General features: G+C 48.9%; 1 protein-coding gene across 10 annotated transcripts in view; it reads right to left on the bottom strand.

Moving 5' to 3' along the window:
- The window catches only part of LOC119977318 (ubiquitin carboxyl-terminal hydrolase 35-like), a 167253-nt gene that overhangs the window by 39387 nt on the left and 105280 nt on the right, over window positions 1–22586 (bottom strand). For all 10 annotated transcript variants that reach the window (XM_038818085.1, XM_038818086.1, XM_038818090.1 and 7 more), the window contains one exon: window positions 20370–20463. In XM_038818085.1, the coding sequence (XP_038674013.1) occupies window positions 20370–20463 (94 nt within the window). The remainder of the gene's footprint in view (window positions 1–20369; window positions 20464–22586) is intronic.

Here is a 22586-nt window from a genome sequence, read left to right as displayed (position 1 = left end):
TATCTGAATGGCTATCGAATAGGAGAGGAGAATGTGCAGCAAGACCTGGGTGTCCTTGTACATCAGTTGCTGAAAGAAAGCATGCGGTGCAGCAGGCGGTGAAGAATGCAAATGGTATCTTGGCCTTCATAGCAAGAGGATTCAAGTACAGATGCAGAGATATCTTGCTGTAAGAACATAAGAACTAGGAGCAGGAGTAGGCCATTTGGCCCCTCGAGCCTGCTCCGCCATTCAATGAGATCATGGCTGATCTTTTGTGGACTCAGCTCCACTTTCCAGCCCGAACACCATAACCCTTAATCTCTTTATTCTTCAAAAAACTATCTATCTTTACCTTAAAAACATGTAATGAAGGAGCCTCAACTGCTTCACTGGGCAAGGAATTCCATAGATTCACAACCCTTTGGGTGAAGAAGTTCCTCCTAAACTCAGTCCTAAATCTACTTCCCCTTATTTTGAGGCTATGTCCCCGAGTTCTGCTTTCACCCGCCAGTGGAAACAACCTGCCCGCATCTATCCTATCTATTCCCTTCATAATTTTAAATATTTCTATAAGATCCCTCCTCATCCTTCTAAATTCCAACGAGTACAGTCCCAGTCTACTCAACCTCTCCTCATAATCCAACCCCTTCAGCTCTGGGATTAACCTAGTGAATCTCCTCTGCACACCCTCTAGTGCCAGTACGTCCTTTCTCAAGTAAGGAGACCAAAACTGAACACAATACTCCAGGTGTGGCCTCACTAACACCTTATACAATTGCAACATAACCTCCCTAGTCTTAAACTTCACCCCTCTAGCAATGAAGGACAAAATTCCATTTGCCTTCTTAATCACCTGTTGCACCTGTAAACCAACCTGCTGTGACTCATGCACTAGCACACCCAAGTCTCTGCACAGCGGCATGCTTTAATATTTTATTGTTTAAATAATAATCCCGTTTGCTGTTATTCCTACCAAAATGGATAACCTCACATTTTTCAACATTGTATTCCATCTGCCAGACCCTAGCCCATTCACTTAACCTATCCAAATCACTCTGCAGACTTCCAGTATCCTCTGCACTTTTCGCTTTACCACTCATCTTAGTGTCATCTGCAAACTTGGACACATTGCCCTTGGTCCCCAACTCCAAATCATCTATGTAAATTGTGAACAATTGTGGGCCCAACACGGATCCCCGAGGGACATCACTAGCTACTGATTGCCAACCAGAGAAACACCCATTAATCCCCACTCTTTGCTTCTATTAATTAACCAATCCTCTATCCATGCTACTACTTTACCCTTAATGCCATGCATCTTTATCTTATGCAGCAACCTTTTGTGTGGCACCTTGTCAAAGGCTTTCTGGAAATCCAGATATACCACATCCATCGGCTCCCCGTTATCTACTGCACTGGTAATTTCCTCAAAAAATTCCACTAAATTAGTTAGGCATGACCTGCCATTTATGAACCCATGCTGCATCTGCCCAATGGAACAATTTCTATCCAGATGCCTCGCTATTTCTTCCTTGATGATAGATTCCAGCATCTTCCCTACTACCGAAGTTAAGCTCACTGGCCTATAATTTCCTGCTTTCTGCCGACCTCCTTTTTTAAACAGTGGTGTCACGTTTGCTAATTTCCAATCCACCGGGACCACCCCAGAGTCTAGTGAATTTCGGTAAATTATCACTAGTGCATCTGCAATTTCCCTAGCCATCTCTTTTAGCATTCTGGGATACATTCCATCAGGGCCAGGAGACTTGGCCCCATTAGCTTGCCCATCACTACCTCCTTAGTGATAACAATCCTCTCAAGGTCCTCACCTGTCATAGCCTCATTTCTATCAGTCGCTGGCATGTTATTTGTGTCTTCAACTGTGAAGACCGACCCAAAAAACCTGTTCAGTTCCTCAGCCATTTCCTCAGTTCCCATTATTAAACTCCCTTCTCATCCTCTAAAGGACCAATATTTACCTTAGCCACTCTTTTTTGTTTTATATATTTGTAAAAACTTTTACTGTCTGTTTTTATATTCTGAGCAAGTTTACTCTCATACTCTATCTTACTCTTCTTTATAGCTTTTTTAGTAGCTTTCTGTTGCCCCCTAAAGATTTCCCAGTCCTCTAATCTCCCAGCAATCTTTGCCACTTTATATGCTTTTTCCTTCAATTTGATACTCTCCCTAATCTCCTTAGATATCCACGGTCGATTTTCCCTCTTTCTACCGTCCTTCCTTTTTGTTGGTATAAACCTTTGCTGAGCACTGTGAAAAATCGCTTGGAAGGTTCTCCACTGTTCCTCAACTGTTCCACCATAAAGTCTTAGCTCCCAGTCTACCTTAGCTAGTGCTTCTCTCATCCCCTTGCAATCTCCTTTGTTTAAACACAAAACACTAGTATTTGATTTTACTTTCTCACCCTCCATCTGTATTTTAAATTCCACCATATTGTGATCGCTCCTTCCGAGAGGATCCCTCACTATGAGATCATGAATCAATCCTGGCTCATTACACAGGACAAGATCTAGGACCGCTTGTTCCCTCGTATCCATTACATACTGTTCTAGGAAACTATCGCGGATACATTCTATAAACTCCTCCTCAAGGTTGCCTTGACCGACCTGGTTAAACCAATCGACATGTAGATTAAAATCCCCCATGATAACTGCTGTACCATTTCTACATACATCAGTTATTTCTTTGTTTATTGCCTGCCCCACCATAACGTTACTATTTGGTGGCCGATAGACTACTCCTATCAGTGATTTTTTCGCCTTACTATTCCTGATTTCCACCCAAATGGATTCAACCTTATCCTCCTTAGCACTGATGTCATCCCTTACTATTGCCCGGATGTCATCCTTAAATAACAGAGCAACACCACCTCCCTTACCATCCACTCTGTCCTTCCGAATAGTTTGATACCCTCGGACATTTAACTCCCAGTCGTGACCATCCTTTAACCATGTTTCAGTAATGGCCACTAAATCATAGTCATTTACGATGATTTGTGCCATCAACTCATTTACTTTATTCAGAATACTACGAGCATTCAGGTAAAGTACACTTATGTTGGGTTTTTTTTACCTCTGTTTTGAATCTTAACATCTCCAGTTTTATTCCTTTTGTTATTACTGGGCCTATTCACTGAGCTCCCCTCAGTCACTGTACCTTGTACTGTCGCCCTTTTAGATTTTTGACTATGTCTTCTCTGCCTTGCACTTTTCCCCTTACTTCCTTTTGCTTCTGTCCCTGTTTTACTACCTTCCAAATTCCTGCATCGGTTCCCATCCCCCTGCCACATTAGTTTAAACCCTCCCCAACAGCTCTAGAAAACACCCCCCCCCCCCCCCCCCAGGTCATCGGTTCCAGTCCTGCCCAGGTGCAGACCGTCCGGTTTGTACTGGTCCCACCTCCCCCAGAACCGGTCCCAATGCCCCAGGAATTTGAATCCCTCCCTCTTGCACCATCTCTCGAGCCACGCATTCATCCTATCTATCCTGACATTCCTACTCTGACTAGCTCGTGGCACTGGTAGCAATCCTGAGATTACTACCTTTGAGGTCCTACTTTTTAGTTTAACTCCTAACTCCCTGAATTCCGCTTGTAGGAACTCATCCCGTTTTTTTACCTATATCGTTGGTGCCTATGTGCACCACGACAGCTGGCTGTTCACCCCCCCCCCCCCCCCCCCCCCCAGAATGTCCTGCAGCCGCTCCGAGACATCCTTGACCCTTGCACCAGGGAGGCAACATACCATCCTGGAGTCTCGATTGCGTCCACAGAACCGTCTATCTATTCCCCTTACGATCAAGTCCCCTATCACTATAGCCCTGCCATTTTTTTTCCTGCCTTGCTGTGCAGCAGAGCCAGCCACGGTGCCATGAACCTGGCTTCTGCTGCCATCCCCTGGTGAGCCATCTTCCTCAACAGTATCCAAAGCGGTATATCTGTTTTGCAGGGAGATGACCGCAGGTGACACCTGCACTGCCTTCCTATTCTTGCTCTTTCTTTTGGTCACCCATTTTCTATCTCCCTCATTAATTTCACCTGCGGTGTGACCAACTCACTAAACATGCTATCCACGACCTCCTCAGCATCGCGGATGCTCCAAAGTGAGTCCATCTGCAGTTCCAGAGCCGTCAAGCGGTCTAACAAGAGCTGCAACTGAACACATTTCTTGCACGTGAAAGAGCCAGGGACAGTGAACGTGTCCCTGAGCTCCCACATCGCACACGAGGAGCATGACACGGGTCTGGGATCTCCTGCCATGTCTTAAACCTTAGGTAAACTTATACAATAACAATTTCAAAATAAAAATAAATAAATTAGACAATGAAAAGAATGAAAAGAAAAACTACTTAGCAGTCACTTACCAGGGTTAAAAAGCACCTCTGAAAAAGCACCTCCTCACACTCTGCACTGAATTACCTCACTGCACCAAATTACCAAGTTGCAATCCCCACTCTGGATGAGTCTCACTCCGGATGTGTCTCCTGGAAAAGTGCTAGCTTACTGAGTGCGCTCGGTGGTTGCGTCTGGTGGGATCCCGGGTATGCAGTTTTAGTCTCCATACCTGAGGAAGGATGTACTTTCTATAAAGGAGTGCAGCAAACGTTTATCAGGCTGATTCTCGAGATGGCGGGACTGATGTAGGAGTCAATTAGGATTATATTCGCTGGAGTTTAGAAGAATGACGGGGACCTCGTACGTGAATCAGACATTCTGAATTCTCCTTCAGTGTACCCGAACAGGTGCCCCAATGTGGTGCCTCGGGGATTTTCACAGTAACTTCATTGCAAAGTTAATGTAAGCCTACTTGTGACACAAATAGAGATTATTATTATAGAAACCTGTAAAATTCTAACAGGACTAATTAGTGTAGATGCAGGATGGATGTTCCCGATGGCGGTGGAGTCCAGAACCAGGGGTCACAGTCTAAAGCTGCGGGGTAAATACCAACCGACCGGATCATGAACATGACCTCCCAGCAACCCCAAAATCACGACCAGAGCCCGGGACCCCACCAGACGCAACCACTTACCTTCCACAAGGTCAAACTTCTCCCATCAAATCACGGGACCATCCAGAAGCAGCTGCCAACTGAGGAAGTGAGGAAAATGCGGCGGTCTGCAGGTGAGGCGAAAACAACATGATTTCACGGCTCCTCTTCCCAGCATACTCCTGGCATATCCAAGCAATCCAAAACAAGCTGGACGGGTGGAGGGACATGCCTCCTCATCAACTCCTCCTGGTGCTCGGACATGGCGACCCTGGTGAACTACTGCTCTTGGGACTTAGAATACCTGAAGTGCCGCCCGTGCTACTTCCACGGGAGTTCACTTCTGCCATCATCACAGTGGTCTACATCCCACACGACGGAAGTGAAGAAGACACTTGATGAATTGTAGACTGCCAAAATTAACAGTGAGACAGAATACCGGAGGCATTGTCCAGGTTGGCCGGGGATTTCAACCAGGGGAACCTCAAGAGTGTACTGCCAAATATCCACCAACACCTCTCCTGTCCCACCAGGGGCCCCAACATTGTTGACCACTGCTACACAAACATCAAGGGCACCTACTGATCTACACTCCAACTGGCTTCGGAAAATTGGACAAGACGGTGTTCCTTCTCCCGGAATACAAGCAGAAACTTAAATGGGAGAATCCGATTAACAGGATCATGCAATGCTGGTCCAAGGCAACAGAAGAGCTCCTACACGACTGCTTGGAGTCAGTGGACTGTTCCATATTCAAGAGCTCAGCGGCCAATCTAAACGAGTATGCCACCACCATCACAAACTAGATCAGCAAGTGTATAGAAGATTGCGTGCCAAAGGTGATAGTGCGTATGTTCCCCAACCGCAAACCATGGTATAACTGGGAGATTCACTACTAAACTGAAGGCCACTCTGAAGTGTTCAAGACAGACGACCCTGACCTACACAAGAAATCTGGGTACGACCTCCGCAACACCATCAGGGATGCCAAGAGACAATACCAGACTAAGCTAGAGTCACAGACTAACGACATGGACTCTCTCATCAGTCGTCGGAAGGCTTAAAACAACTTTTGTGCTACAAAGCAAACCCGAGTAGAATCTCTGGCAACAGCCAGAGGTAATCACAGACAACAGGGCAATACAATAGGCTGCCTCCTCCTCCACTGTGGATGTCAGGGATGTACTTCATAGAATTTACAATGCAGGAGGCCATTTGGCCCATTGAATCTGCACCGGCCGTTGGAAAGAGCACGCTACTTAAGCCCACGCCTCCACTATCACCATAATCCACAAGGCCACCTAATCTTTTAGACACTAAGGGGCAATTTATCATGGCCAATTCACCTAGCCTGTACATCTTTGGACTATGGGAGGAAACCGGAGCACCCGGAGGAAACCCACGAAGATACAGGGAGAAAGTGCAAACTCCACACAGAGTCACCAGAAGCTGGAATTAAACCTGGGACCCTGGAGCTGTGAGGCAGCAGTGCTAACCATTGTGCCACTGTGGACGTAGCAATAGGGCTAGAAAGGTCAAGAAGATGTAGTTGTACAACCAGGGCACAGATGTTAATCACTTAAACACACCGTTGACCACACTCCCAAGAATGTCTCCTTGTTACGTTAGCAGTGTGCGTGTCAGATGTGAAACCTTGGACTCTTGCACAAAATTAAGGCAAGTATCGCAGTTCAGGGCCTCTCCCCTTTGCAACATGTAACCTTGGGGCCAGTGATTGTCCAGCTTCGAAGTCATTCTCCAGTTAATGTGATGCCTCCACCTCAATGTGGCGTATTTTAGCTGCTCATTGTAGGCTCTCAGCACCTTACTGAAGGAGCTCTCCTACTACACCCCCCCCCCCCCCCCCCCCCCCGCCCCCGCCCAACCCCATCTTGTCAGCATTCCTGACAGGTAAAAGTACTCTGCTAAAGGGAACAAATTGGAAGCTTGCCAAAGTATCAAGTACCATTGAAGTCCATGTACCCACTGTATGTCAGCCCAACAGGTGTCAGCATTTCCTTGATGCTATGTGAAGATCTTAGGAGTGTCCTCACAGCATCTCGTCATCATCCCCCTGGAATCTAGTGGCAAGGAGGGCCTCATGAGCATGCCTGCCTCATTTGGCCAGTGCAATGACCTCATCACCTGCATCCACGCCTTCTTGGACATCATCATCTCCTCATCCGCCGAGAGTTTCGTCCCATTGGAGACAACATGGAGCTCTTTCACCTCCTTGTCATTCATGTCCTCCCCACTTTATATCACCAGGTTGTATAGTGCACGGAAAGCCACAATGATGCATGAGACCCTCTGAGAACTGCACTCGAGTGCACCACCGGATGTGGTGAGGCACCAAATCCTCATTTCCAACATCCCTATGGTGTGCCCCACTAACCTCCAGATTGCACTACAAGCCCTGTGTGATGAATGTTATCAGTAGCTGCTGTAACGGTACCTTTCCTTTAATGCATTGGCCCTTTAAGACCGGGCTTGGAACCCTAGGGGACTCCTCCTCTGGCTCCGTCCCCAGGAAACGGTATACAAGATGAGGCTCACTCGGCAGCATGTGATGAGCACACTTTCTCGGCTGCTGTTCAGTTCTCAGATGATTAAAGCCTTTGAATTGCCTATCTTCTCTCCTGTGTCGTAATTGAGGGTATCTCAATTTAATCATCTGACACATCAAGATGGACAGCGCTCTCAAGCCGGAGAAACTCAACCTGGACGCTCGGTCGCCGGAAGCCCCATAAATTTTTTAATATTGGCGGCGGTGTTTTGAGGACTATATTGACTCCTCAGCGACTGATGTCGACGGCGCTCGCAAGCTGCGTTTACTACATGCCCGGGTGGGCCACCGACTCTCCTCCACGATCGAGAACGCTGCAAATTACGAAGCTGCGGTTGAGATACTGACGAAACGCTTTGTGAAGCCGATTAATGAGGTACACGCCAGACATTGGCTCTCAACCTGCAGCCAGTGTTCCGGGGAAACTCTGGACGAGTACGTGGAGAGACTCACTGCGCTCACGAGGAACTGCAACCATAAAGCAGTGATGGCAGAAACCCACATGAACTTGCATATTCGCGATGCCTTTGTGTCCGGTATCAGGTCCTCGTACATCCGGCAGCAGCTCCTAGAAGACGGGGCAAAGGATCTCCAAGGCACGGTAACGCTCGCCTCTTCTCTAGAAACGGCCCATCGTAACCTCCGTACATACTCCGCTGACCTTGCAAACCCCTCTCGATCCGCTCCAGACTCGGCCACGCTACAGGCCTGCGCCACGTGGCGATCCGCTCACTCCGGGGGTTCCCCGTGCTATTTCTGTGGGCAAGGTCAGCACCCACGGCAACGTTGCCCGGCCCGCTCCACGATCTGCAACGACTGCGGGAAGAAAGGGCACTTCGCTAAAGTCTGCCTGGCTGGCCCCAAAGGCCACAAACAAAATCCTCACCTGGCCCAGAAATCAAGTTCCCGGTCTCACAGGCCCCACAACGCGGCCACGCGGCAGCCGGACACGCCCACTTCCGACAAGTCATCGACCTCGTGCGAGTCATGGGAGCGGCCATCTTGGCGACGGCCATCTTCGAACCCCCGACACGTGTGACCGATGGCGGGGGCCATTTTGTGACTCCAGGCGGCCATTTTGTGAGTCTGACTTAACCGTGGACTCTGACTACCCGCAACTAGGAGCGATCACGCTCGATCAATCGCGGCCGAAACACCTACGGAACTCAATGATGCGGGTGTGAATAAACGGCCACGACACTCCCTGCCTATTCGACTCCGGGAGCACAGAGAGCTTTATCCATCCAGACACGGTAAGGCGCTGCTCTCTGGGCACCCACCCCACCTCCCAAACTATCGCCCTCGGCTCTGGGTCCCATTCGGTTCAAATCACGGGGTATTGTGTCGCTGACCTCGCAATTCAAGGCGCTGAATACACCCGTTTTAAACTTTACATCTGTCCTCAACTCTGCGCCTCCCTGCTGCTCGGTCTGGACTTTCAGTGCAGCCACCGGAGCCTGACACTGAAGTTCGGCGGACCCCTGCCCCCACTCACGGTATGCACCCTGGTGACACTCAAAGTTGCGCCACCCCCCCTCTTCGCGAACCTCACTCCCGACTGTAAGCCCGTCGCCACCAGGAGTCGCCGGTACAGTACCTAAGACATGACTTTTATCAAGTCAGAGGTTCAGCGGCTACTAAAAGAGGGGGTCATAGAGGCCAGCAACAGCCCTTGGAGGGCTCAAGTATTGGTAGTCCGCTCCGGGGAAAAGCAACGCATGGTAGTGGATTATAGCCAGACCATAAACTGCTTTACGCAACTCGATGCTTACCCACTTCCCCGCTAAGCAGAAATGGTGACTCACATCGCCCAGTATTGGGTATTCTCTATGGTCGACCTAAAATCAGCCTATCATCAACTCCCTATCCGCCCAGAGGACCGCCCGTATACGGCTTTTGCAGCAGCCGGTCGGCTGTTTCACTTCCTCGGGGTCCCTTTTGGTGTCACAAACGGAGTCTCCGTTTCCAGAGGGCGATGGATCAAATGGCGGACCAGTACGGCTTACGAGCTACCTTCCCGTACTTGGACAACATCACCATCTGCGGCCATGACCAGCAGGACCACGACGCAAACCTGAGGAAATTCCTCCAGACTGCCCGGGCCCTCAACCTCACGTACAACAAAGAGAAATGCGTGTTCCACACAACCCAGCTAGCCATCCTCGGCTACGTCGTGGAAAACAGGGTCCAAGGCCCAGACCCCGACCGCATGCATCCCCTAAAGGAACTCCCCCTCCCCCGTAGCCTCAAGGCACTCAAACGGTGCTTGGGGCTTTTCTCCTATTACGCCCAGTGGGTCCCCAGATATGCGGACAAAGCCCGGCCACTCATTAAGACCACGGTTTTTCCCCTGACGGCTGAGGCCCAGTCGGCTTTCAGCCGTATCAAGGCCGCCATGCACGCGGTGGACGAAGCCATTCGCTTCCAAGTAGAAAGCGCGCATCAGACGCTGCCCTGGCTGCTACCCTCAACCAGGCGGGCAGACCAGTAGCTTTCTTCTCCCGAACCCTCACCGCCTCGGAAATTCGGCACTCTGCAGTCGAGAAGGAGGCACAAGCCATAGTGGAGGCCGTGCGGCACTGGAGGCACTACCTAGCCGGTAGGAGGTTCACCCTAGTCACCGACCAATGGTCGGTCGCCTTTATGTTCGATAACGCACAACGGGGAAAAATAAAGAATGACAAAATTCTGAGGTGGAGGATAGAGCTCTCCACCTATACGTACGATATTAAATATCGCCTGGGGAAGCTCAACGGGCCCCCAGATGCCATGTCCCGCGGCACATGCGCCAACGCGCAAAAAGACCGCCTGAGAGCCATCCACGATGTCCTCTGCCACCCGGGGGTCACCCGGCTTGCCCACTTCATCAAGTCCCGCAACCTACCCTACTCCACAGAGGAGGTCAAGGCCATGACTAAGGCATGTCAGATCTGTGCGGAATGCAAACCGCAATTCTATCGACCAGACAGGGCCCGCCCACCGCAACATCTATATCCTCACCGTGATCGATGAGTTCTCCCGCTTCCCTTTTGCTGTCCCCTGCCCAGATATGACCTCGGCCTCCGTGATCAAGGCACTGCACAGCATCTTCACAGTTTTGTTTCCCTGCTTATATCCACAGCGACCAGGGTACATCGTTCATGAGCGATGAGCTGCGTCGATATCTGCTCAGCAAGGGCATCGCCTCGATCAGAACGACGAGCTATAACCCGCGGGGAAACGGGCAAGTGGAGAGGGAGAACGCGACAGTTTGGAAGGCTGTCCTTCTAGCCCTACGGTCAAGGAGTCTCCCAATCGCCCGCTGGCGGGAGGTCCTATTCGATGCCCTACATTCGATTAGGTCGCTCCTCTGTACGGCCATGAACGAGACCCCTCACAATCGTTTGTTTGTCTTCTCCAGGAAGTCCACCTCTGGGGTCTTGCTTCCACGTTGGCTGATGACTCCGGGACCAGTCCTACTCCGGAGACATGTGAGGAGCCATAAAACGGATCCCATAGTCGAGGGTCCAACTGCTACACGTGAACCCTCAATACGCCTACGTTGAGCACCCTGACGGCAGGCAGGATACCGTCTCCCTGCGAGATCTGGCACCTGCTGGCTCGCCCACCGACCCCGACGCTTTCCCCACCAACCCCCCCCTCCTACCGACACTCCTCTCCCTGCACCGACTGCCGATCCCGACAGCGCCCCCCTCATAGCGCCCCCTGCCAGCGCCGGCACCGATCACCCTAGTCACCCCGGATACTCCCCCCCCCCCCCCCCCCGCTCCAAGGCGGGCAAAGGCTCAGTCAACCGTGCTCCCGGATATACCACCATCAAAAACGACCGTATCCATGGCACCACCACCGGTGCGGAGAAAATCAGCACGGACGGTCAAACCACCCACAAGACTGAACCTATAACTCCACTTCACCCCCGACGGACTATGTGTTTTTTTTTTAAACAGGGGGTGAATGTGATGAATGTCATCAGTAGCTGCTGTAACGGTACCTTACTTTTAATGCATTGGCCCTTTAAGACCGGGCTTGGAACCCCGGGGGACTCCACCTCTGGCTCCGCCCACAGGAAACGGTATATAAGATGAGGCTCACTCGGCAGCATGTGATGAGCACACTTCTCGGCTGCTGTTGCGTTCTCAGATGATTAAAGCCTTTGAATTACCTATCTTCTCTCCTGTGTCGTAATTGAGGGTATCTCACCCTGTTGTTTCTTCTCTCAACAGGAGTTGGAGTCAGCTGCATAGGTGTCCTTTGTGGGTAGCCCTTGACCCCAAGAAGCCAACTCTGCAGCTTGTGTTGTCCCTGGAAGATGCCAGGGATCCAAAATCTGCTGAAGGTGGACGAGGCATAGACATTTCTGGGGTACCTTGCACAAATCTGCACGATTTCTTCCTTATGGTTGCATAGTTGGACAGGGAGGGAGTGGAAGCCTTTATTGTTCACATAATGGGCTACTTGTTGCCAGGGAAATTTAAGAGCCACATGGGTGCAGTCAATGGCACTGCTCACCTGTGGCAAACTGGAAATCTCAGCAAATCCCAGCCTGGTTCGCCTGATCTCTGTTGAAGCTGACAAAGTTGTATGTCTTGGCAAGTCTTTTCGGAGGGAATTCAGCTGTTGGAGTGGGCGGAGCTACAGAGTCGAGCGGTGAGTATTTAAACTAGCTGCTTCGCGGATTCAAGTCTTTTCGGAGGGAATTCAGCTGTTGGAGTGGGCGGAGCTACAGAGTCGAGCGGTGAGTATTTAAACTAGCTGCTTAAACAGCGGCCACAGGGTCTTTGGGGATAAATTTGAAGAGTGACATCACAGCAAAGCAATAACCTGATTGGCTGGGAAGGAAAGTGCTACAATTAGCAGTAGCTGGGAGAAATTTAACTCTTCGTGTGTTGGTAAGTATTGTGATTGGCAAGTAAAATCTTTGGGTGGAATTCTCCGCTCCCCACGTGGCGTGGGAGAATCGTGGGAGGGCCTCAGGACATTTTTTGCGCTCCCAGCGATTCCCCCCCCCCCCCCGGAAAAATCGGCGCTCGCCGTTTTTCACGGCGAACGGCGATTCTCAGAGCCCGATGGGCCGAGTGGCCGGCCCTTCACTCCCGTTTCACCACGGCAGCAAACACACCTGGTCGCTGCATTCGTGAAACGGGCGCCAGATGCCCGTTTGGGGCATCTAGGGACCAGATTTGGACGGGAGCACCGTGACTGTGCTCGGGAGGGGACAGGCCCGCGATCGGTGCCCACCGATCGTGGGGCCAGCGTCCAAAACGGACGCACTCTTTCCCCTCCGCCGCCCGGCAAGATCAAGCCGCCACGTCTTGCCGGGTGGCGGAGGAGAAAGACGGCACCGCGCATGCATGGGTTTGTGCCGTGTGCGCGGTGATGTCATCTGTTCATGCGCGGGTTGGAACCGGCAACCCCCGCATGCGCGGATGACATCAGAAAAGCGCCGTTTCCGCTTCAACGACGGGGGCCCGCTCCTAGCCCCCCGGGTTGCGGTGAATTAGGTGCGGGGAGGGGGCTCCGAAACCGTCGTTAAGCTCGGCCGATTTCACGACGGCCATCCCGATTTTTATCGGGAGCGGAGAATACCGCTCTTTATTCCTTACACTTATTCATTATTTGATATTATATTTGTAATCAGTTAAGGTAAAATGTAAAAATGGCAGGCGATCCCAGACCCGTGTTATGCTCCTAGTGCTCAATGTGGGAGTTCAGGGATGCGGTCGATGCCCCCGACTCCTTCATGTGCGGGAAGTGTGTCCAGCTGCAGCACCCGTTAGACCACATGACGGCTCTGGAGCTGCGGATGGACTCATGTTGGAGCATCCGTGATGCTGAGGAGGTCGTGGATAGCACGTTCAGTGAGTTGGTCACACCACAGATTAGGGCTAGTGAGGGAGACAGGGAATGGGTGACCAAAAGGCAGAGAAAGTGCAGGAAGACAGTGCAGGTGTCCCCTGCGGTCATCTCACTCCAAAACAGGTATACCATTTTGGATACTGTTGGGGGAGATGACTCATCAGGAGTAGGCAGTAGTAGCCAGGCGCATGGCACCGTGGCTGGCTCTGCTGCACAGAAGGGCCGGAAAAAGACTGACAGGGCTATAGTCATAGGGGATTCAATCGTAAGGGGAGTAGACAGGCATTTCTGTGGTTGAAAACAAGACTCCCGAATTGTATGTTGCCTTCCGGGTGCACGGGTCAGTGATGTCTCAGATCGGCTGCAGGACATACTGAAGGGGGAGGGTGAACAGCCAGTTGTCGTGGTGCATATAGGCACCAACGATATAGGTTAAAAAACCGGATGAGGTCCTACAATCAGAATTATGGGAGTTAGGAGAAAAGTTAAAAAGTAGGACCTCAAAGGTAGTAATCTCAGGATTGCTACCAGTGCCACGAGACAGTCAGAGTAGAAATTCAAGAATAGTCAGAATGAACACGTGGCTTGAGAGATGGTGCAGGAGGGAGGGGTTCAGCTTTTTGGGACATTGGAACCGGTTGTGGGGGCGGTGGGACCATTACAAATCGGATGGTCTACATCTGGGCAGGACTGGAACCAATGTCCTCGGGGGTGCTTTTGCTAACACTGTTGGGGAGGTTTTAAACTAATGTGGCAGGGGGATGGGAACCAGATTGGGAAGTTAGAGGTCAGTAAAGAGGCAGCAACTAAAGCCAGTAAGGTACTAGATAATAAACTCATTGTGACTAAGGGGAAGAGTAGACAGGGAAAAGATGATGAACGCAAACGGACAGGTGGTCTGAGGTGCATTTGTTTTAATGCGGGAAATGTAGCAGGGAAGGTAGATGAACTTAGGGCTTGAACTGGGAATATGATGTTATTGGTATTACTGAGACTTGGTTGAGGGAAGGGCAAGATTGGCAACTGAATATCCCAGGGTATAGATGCTTCAGGAGGGATAGAGAGGGAGGTAAAAGGGGTGGAGGAGTTGCATTACTGGTCAGAGATGATATCACAGCTGTATAAGGAGGGCACTATGGAGGATTCAAGCACTGAGGCAATATGGGTAGAGCTAAGAAATAGGAAGGGTGCAGCAACATTGTTGGGACTTTACTACAGGCCTCCCAAAAGCGAGCGTGAAGCAGAGGTACAAATGTGTAGACAGATTATAGAAAAATGTAGGAGCAATAGGGTGGTCGTGATGGGAGATTTTAACTTCCCCAACACTGAATGGGACTCATGTAGTGTTGGAGGTGTAGATGGAGCAGAATTTGTAAGGAGCACCCAGGAGAGTTTTTTAGAGAAGTATGTAAATAGTCCAACTCGGGAAGGGGCCATACTGGACCTGGTATTGGGGAATGATCCCGGCCAGGTGGTTGAAGTTTCAGTCAGTGATTACTTTGGGAATAGCGATCATAATTCCGTAAATTTTAGAATACTCATGGACAAAGACGAGAGTGGTCCTAAAGGAAGAGTGCTAAATTGGGGAAAGGCCAAGTACAATAAAATTCATCAGGAGCTAGGGAATGTGGATTGGGAGCAGCTGTTTAAGGGTAAATCCACATTTGAAATGTGGGAGTCTTTTAAGGAAAGGTTGATTAGAGTGCAAGACAGACATGCCCCTGTGAAAATGAGGGATATATATGGCAAGATTAGGGAACCATGAATGACGGGTGGAATTGTGAGACTAGTGAAGATGAAAAAGGAGGCATACATAAGATCTAGGCGACTTAAAAGTGATGAAGCTTTGGAGGAATATTGGGAAAGTAGGACAAATCTCAAACACGCAATAAAGAGGGCTAAAAGGGGATCATGAAATATCTTTGGCGAACAGGGTTAAGGAAAATCCCAAAGCCTTTTATTCGTATATAAGGAGCAAGAGGGTAACTAGCGAAAGGATTGGCTCACTCAAAGACAAAAGAGGGAATTTATGCGTGGATTCAGAGGAAATGGGTGAGATTCTTAATGAGTATTTTGCATCGGTATTCACCAAGGAGAGGGACGTGACGGATGTTGAGGTTAGGGATGGATGTTTAAATACTCTAGGTCACGTCGGCATAAGGAAGGGGGAAGTTTTGGGTATTCTAAAAGGCATGAAGGTGAAAGAGAAATCTTAGCCACAAGGATAGAAGATGGTGTGCCGCAGGTTATCCACGAGGATCAAACGGGGTTTGTGAAGGGGAGGCAGCTGAACACTAATATACGGAGGCTCTTGAAAGTTATGATGCCGGCGGTGGAAGGTGAGGCGGAGATAGTGGTGGCGCTAGATGCGGAGAAGGCCTTTGATAGGGTCGAGTGGGGGTACTTGTGGGAGGTGCTGGAAAGGTTTGGGTGAGGCTGTTGTATGAGGCCCCGATGGCGAGTGTGGCCACGAATAAGAGGTCGGAGTATTTTCGACTATACCGAGGGACGAGGCAGGGGTGTCCCCTGTCCCCCCTACTTTTTGCGCTGGCAATTGAACCCCTGGCTATGGCGCTAAGGGAGTCGGGGGATTGGAGGGGGCTGGTCCGGGGTGGGGAGGAGCACCGAGCATCGCTCTATGCGGATGACCTATTGTTGTATGTGGCGGACCCGGTGGGGGGAATGCCGGTGGTGATGGGGATTCTGCAGGAATTTGGGGATTTCTCAGGGTATAAGCTTAACTTTGGGAAAAGCGAGCTGTTTGTGGTACACCCAGGGGACCAGGAGGGGGGGATTGGGAGGGTCCCACTGAAAAGGGCGGAGAGGAGCTTCAGGTACTTGGGGGTTCAGGTGGCCAGGAGCTGGGGGCCCTTGCATAAGCTTAACCTCACAAGGCTGGTGGAGCAAATGGAGGAGGAGTTTAAGAGGTGGGACATGCTGCCGCTGTCTTTGGCGGGTAGGGTGCAGTCAGTCAAGATGACGGTGCTCCCGAGGTTTCTGTTCCTGTTCCAGTGTCTCCCCATCCTTATCCCGAAGGCCTTTTTCAGGCGGGTTAACAGGAGCATTACGGGGTTTGTGTGGGCACACGGGACTCCAAGGGTGAGACGGGTGTTCTTGGAGCGGGGCAGGGGGAGGGGGGGGCTGGCGTTGCCCAACCTCTGTGGGTATTATTGGGCTGCCAACGCAGCGATGGTGCGTAAGTGGGTAATGGACGGGGAGGGGGCGGCATGGAAGAGGCTGGAGATGGCATCCTGTGTGGGTGCGAGCCTGGAAGCGCTGGCAACGGCGCCGGTGCCGCTCCCTCCAACGAGCTGTACCACGAGCCCGGTGGTGGCAGCTACCCTAAAGATCTGGGTGTAATGGAGGCGGCACAGGAGGGAGGTGGGGGCCTCGATGGGGTCCCCGATACGGGGGAACCACCAGTTTGTTCCGGGGAGAATTGATGGCGGGTTCCTGAGTTGGCACAGGGCAGGTGTCAGGAGGCTGGGGGACCTGTTCATAGACGGGAAGTTTGCGAGCCTGGGTGAGCTGGAAGGGAAATTCAGGCTCCCCCCGGGGAACACCTTTAGGTACATGCAAGTAAGGGCGTTTGTCAGGTGGCGGGGTTCCCCCTGCTGCCGCCGCGTGGGGTCCAGGACAGGGTGCTCTCGGGGGTATGGGTTGGAGAGGGGAGGATGTCAGAAGTGTACCAGGTGATGCAGGAGGTAGACGAGGCCTCGGTGGAGGAGCTGAAAGATAAATGGGAGGAGAAGCTGGGTGAGGAGATTGAGGAGGGGACGTAGGCGGATGCCCTAGAAAGGGTGAACTCCTCCTCTTCGTGTGCGAGGTATGGCGGGGTTTATTAAATTGGAGAGGGTGAAATTTGCCCTAAGGAGGTCAGTGCAGGGGTTTTTCAGGAGATGGCAACCATTCTTTTCTGTGAAAATGTGAAAATTTGAATAAAAATTATTTATTTTTTTTAAATAATAAAAGGCATGAAGGCGGACAAGTCCCCAGGTCCGGATAGGATCTATCCCAGGTTACTGAGGGAAGCGAGGGAAAATATAGCTGGGGCCTTAACAGATATCTTTGAAGCATCCTTGAGCACAGGTGTGGTCCCGGAGGACTGGAGAATTGCTAATGTTGTCCCTTTGTTTCAGAAGGGTAGCAGCGATAATCCAGGGGATTATAGACCTGTGAGCTTGACGTCAGTGGTAGGCAAACTGTTGGAGAAGATACTGAGCGATAGGATCTATTCACATTTGGAAGAAAATAGACTTATCAGTGATAGGCAGCATGGCTTTGTGCAGGGAAGGTCATGTCTTACAAACCTAATAGAATTATTTGAGGAAGTGACAAAGTTAATTGATGAAGGAAGGGCTGTAGATGTCATATAGATGGACTTCAGTAAGGCGTTTGATAAAGTTTCCCATGCAGGTTGAAGGAAAAAGTGAAGTCGCATGGGGTTCAGGGTGTACTAGCTAGATGGATAAAGAACTGGCTGGGCAACAGGAGACGGAGAGTAATGGTGGAAGGGAGTGTCTCAAAATGGAGAACTGTGACCAGTGGTGTTCCACAGGGATCCGTGCTCGGACCACTGTTGTTTGTGATATACATAAATGACCTGGAGGAAGGTATAGTGATCTGATTAGCAAGTTTGCAGATGATACTAAGATTGGTGGAGTTGCAGATAGCGAGGGGGACTGTCAGAGAATACAGCAAAATATAGATAGATTGGAGACTTGGGCAGAGAAATGGCAGATGGAGTTCAATCCAGGCAAATGCGAGGTGATACATTTTGGAAGATCCAATTCAAGAGCGGACTATACAGTCAATGGAAGAGTCCTGGGGAAAATTGATGTACAGAGAGATCTGGGAGTTCAGGTCCATTGTACCCTGAAGGTGGCAACGCAGGTCGATAGAGTGGTCAAGAAGACATACAGCATGCTTGCCTTCATCGGATGGGGCATTGAGTACAAGAGTCAGCAGGTCATGTTACAGTTGCATAGATCTTTGGTTAGGCCACATTTGGAATACTGCGTGCAGTTCTGGTCGCCACATTACCAGAAGGATGTGGATGCTTTAGAGAGGGAGCAGAGGAGGTTCACCAGGATGTTGCCTGGTCTGGAGGGAGCGAGCTATGAAGAAAGATCGAGTAGATTAGGATTGTTTTTGTTGGAAAGACGTAAGTTGAGGGGGGACCTGATTGAGGTCTACAAAATGATGAGAGGTATGGAAAGGATGGATAGCAACAAGCTTTTTCCAAGAGTGGGAGTGTCAATTACAAGGGGTCACTATTTCAAGGTGAGAGGGGGAAAGTTTAAGGGAGATGTGCGTGGAAAGTTTTTTACGCAGAGGGTGGTGGGTGCCTTGAACGCTTTGCCAGCGGAGGTGGTAGAGGCGGACACGATAGCATCATTTAAGATGCATCTGGTCAGGTATATGAACGAGCGGGGAACAGAGGGAAGTAGATCCTTGGAAAATAGGCGATCGGTTTAGATAAAGGATCTGGATCGGCGCAGGCTGGGAGGGCCGAAGGGCCTGTTCCTGTGCTGTAATTTTCTTTGTTCTTATCTCCTCATGGAAGTATCAAAGAGACAGGAGAATCAGCAAATGTCTCCGAGGGACCACTCTACGCATGCTGTACAGTCCTGGCCAGCACATGGATGCTCAGTGTTTAGTGTGCATGATGATGGACTAGAATGTCACCCCATTACCGCCCCAAACCACATGACTAAGCTTCAGCCACTCTACTCTGTCCTGAACTTTCATCTCGGGTGCGGGCATTGCCCTTACCTGCACTCCAAGACTTTGCTGTTTGTTTGGACCATAATTGTGACTTGCCAATGTGAACTTAAACATAAAGCAAGGGACTAGGAGTGCCCCCCTCTCCGCTTCATGGCCACTTTTCCAAGGGGATCCTCAAGCTTGTCCAGTAACCCAAGTTTCTACAGCACTCATTGGATTTTGAAGTTTGTGCCCAAGGAATTAAAAGTAGAGGAGAATCGTTGGCACACTCAGGTATTGTGTTGCTTGAGGGGGCACCATTGTTTGACTAATCTAACTCCAAGCATGTCAATTGAGCTCAATCCAAATGGTCTCAATATGCCGAAAAATGCTAAAGTTCCATTCACCGGGCCCTTTCCTTCCACCTCCCCCCCCCCCCCCCCCCCTCCCCCCTACTGCAGCGCTTACCCTGAGGTTGCCTCGTCTCTGGCACTGTTGCACGAGCCCTACGGCTCAAACCTTCCCCCCCTTCTCACTGGCACTGTAGCCCTTGCCATGGTACCATAAGCTAGCCACGAAGAAGCCGCTGTTGAACCACATGAATCTGCAGAGCCACTTCCTTGCATTGAGATCCTTGCAAGTGCTGCGCAACTGATCGCTAAACTATTCCACGATTTTCTTAACATACCAAAAAGAACCATTCATACAACATTGAGCAATGAACGTTGGTCCAAGTTTACTGTTCACTGGTTTAAACCTTTGGTGGCATGACTTATTTTGAAGATTTTTTCTGGATATATATTGTCTATATATTTCATTATTTTATGTACATCTAATTAATAATACTGCTTCAGTATTTGGTGGAAGAAGTTAGGCTGCATACTAGACAGAATGCAAATCTAAATGTCCAATGGCAACATATGCCATTGATTATAAAACATAAATATCATTGTTCTGTCACAATTTGGAAAGAGCATTCTAATGTATCTCAACCAACAAAAGAAGAAAACTACCACTCATACCCATTTATTTCCTATTCCTCAGCTTCAAACTTAAATGTGCTCCCTCTCTGCACAACTTAAACATTGTTGTCAAACAATAGGAACTATGAATCTCAGTTCCTATTGGTATAAAACTAACATTCTGAATGCGATAAGCACATATTGCCTTTTTGATTCGGATTCTATATGAACTACATAGTATTAAACTTAAAAGAACAGAAGGCTTTAAGTTTATGCAAAATAAATTCCATACCTGACTATGTTCCAGAAAAGCAAATAGCCATTGAAGTTTCATTATTAATGACTGTGAATCACTCTCCTTTAGTATCATTACAGCATGCCTGAAGCTAGAAAGAAGAACAAAAACTTTGTTTAATGAGCATTGTGATGCTACAAGATATTGGTGTTTATGGAAATTACAATTGGAATGAAAATTAACTGAAAATAGTCTTGGAACCAAGAAAAGTGACATCTCTGGAACTATCGGTTAGCCTGGACTAAATGTTTTCTTGATATGAAAGCTCTATAACAATGTAGACCTTCTCTGAACATTTCCCTTAATTTTTCAGCATTTATTTATTTGCTGTTTTCTTGCTGCATTTTACCTATTAAGCCATCACAGTGGCATTGATAATGGTGCTTCTTTTGTTAACTGTTTGATTAATTTTTTACGTGTGTAAGAATTGGCAGGTTTTGGAAAACTTAAAACAAGGTTGGTGAGTGGACAGCTCTGTAGAAGATAGTGCAAGAGGGGAAACATTGCATTATTGCAGGACATAGTTTTGTTGTCAAGAATGGGGCCTGGGGCAAAGTAATAAATGTAATACATTCCTAGCACATTCGGACCAGTTCTGGAAAAGATGGGAGGAGAATGGGTTTCATCTGAACAGAGCAGGGTCAAATTTCTTTGTGGACGATTTCCTAATGCTATTGGGGAGTATTTAAATTAATATGGCATGGAAACCAATTGGTAATGTTAGAGAGGAACACCAAAGTGCAGAGAATTGGGAGGGACACATAGCATTGGAGTAGGAAATGGCAGTGTATTAGGTGGGAATTGGGAATACAATAAAATTTAATTAAGAATTACCATGTATGTATATGAATCCACAGTGTGGTGTTAAAGAAAAAGGCTCATGAGTTGCAAGTGCTGATAGACATGTTGGAATATGCTGTTACAATAATGGAGACCTAGCTCAAAGAAGGGCAGGACTGGGTGCCAAATATTCCTGGAGGCAACATGTTCAGGAAAGAAAGGAGAAGGGTAGCAATATTGATTAAGGAGAACATTACCGTGCTGAAGGGAGGGGAAACCCCAGAGGGTCAAGCACAGAATCTATTTGGCTAGTTCTAAGAAACATGAGAGGTTCAATTACATTGCTTGGTGTTGTCTACAAACCACCAACTAGTGAAAAAGATTTAGCGGAACAGATATGCAAGGAAACTGAAGAGAAGTACAATAACCAAAGAGCAGTTATAATGGGTAACTTTAATTATCTTTAGAAAAAGTGTGAAGAGCAAAGAGGAGGAAGCGGGAATGTTATAATGTTTAGGAGAATTTACTACATCTGTATGTTTCCAGACCAATGAGAAAAATAGGTATTGCTACACCTGGTTCTTGGGAATCAGATGCCGAATGAATCAAGTATCATCGAGGGGACATTGATCATTGTATCAAAAGGGTTAGGCTGGCTATGGAAAAGGACAAAGAGCAATCCAGAGTTGGAATAATTAATTGGGACAGCGCAAACTTGGGCTACCTTTTAGAACCATATGGTACAGTCAAGGTACAGCAAACAAATAATAGTAATAATCGCTTATTGTCACAAGTGGGCTTCAATGTAGCCTCCAGAGTTCCTGGGTGACGCAAGAGATAGAAAGCAAGGTGAAGGAGAAAAAAGGGTGCATGTGAGAGGTATCAAGTGGAAAATATAATTGAGGACAATGCTCAACATATAGATCATGCATACAAGTCATCCTGGTGTATAAGACTATCCCATGTTCCCAGTCCCAAAAGTAATGTTTTTGCATTTACTCAGAATACCACTTTTCAACTATGATATGCTATATACACTGTTGGACACCCTGGGCTAAAGCGCGGTCAATTCCAGCCCCACTTGACCTGGCGCTGCAACACAAAATGAACACTTAATTCTTACAAAATACCCAATGTCTTTGGTCTCTGGCTGCCCAATAACTAGTCACCAGGTTTGTAAACTTAATCACAATTGGTTTTTATTAATAATATGTATGAGTAAATAGGCAGCAAATACAACTGGTTAACTATTATCTAATTCATTTTGAAAACCAGGATCGCGACCTGCGGTGGGTCCCGCGGGGGCTGGTATCGGGAGTGTGACATTATGATAAATATATAGAACTGTTAAGGGTTAATGTTATGTTCAAATCAAACACTAGAGAGAGCTAGATGTAGAACTATATACAGCACTGATGCCAAGCCTTGGGGCGA

This window comes from Scyliorhinus canicula, chromosome 14, assembly GCF_902713615.1.
Source record: "Scyliorhinus canicula chromosome 14, sScyCan1.1, whole genome shotgun sequence".
In the NCBI taxonomy this organism is placed as follows: Eukaryota; Metazoa; Chordata; class Chondrichthyes; order Carcharhiniformes; family Scyliorhinidae; genus Scyliorhinus; species Scyliorhinus canicula.
Note: the sequence above shows the minus strand (reverse complement) of the source record. Positions and strands in the feature narration are given on the sequence as shown.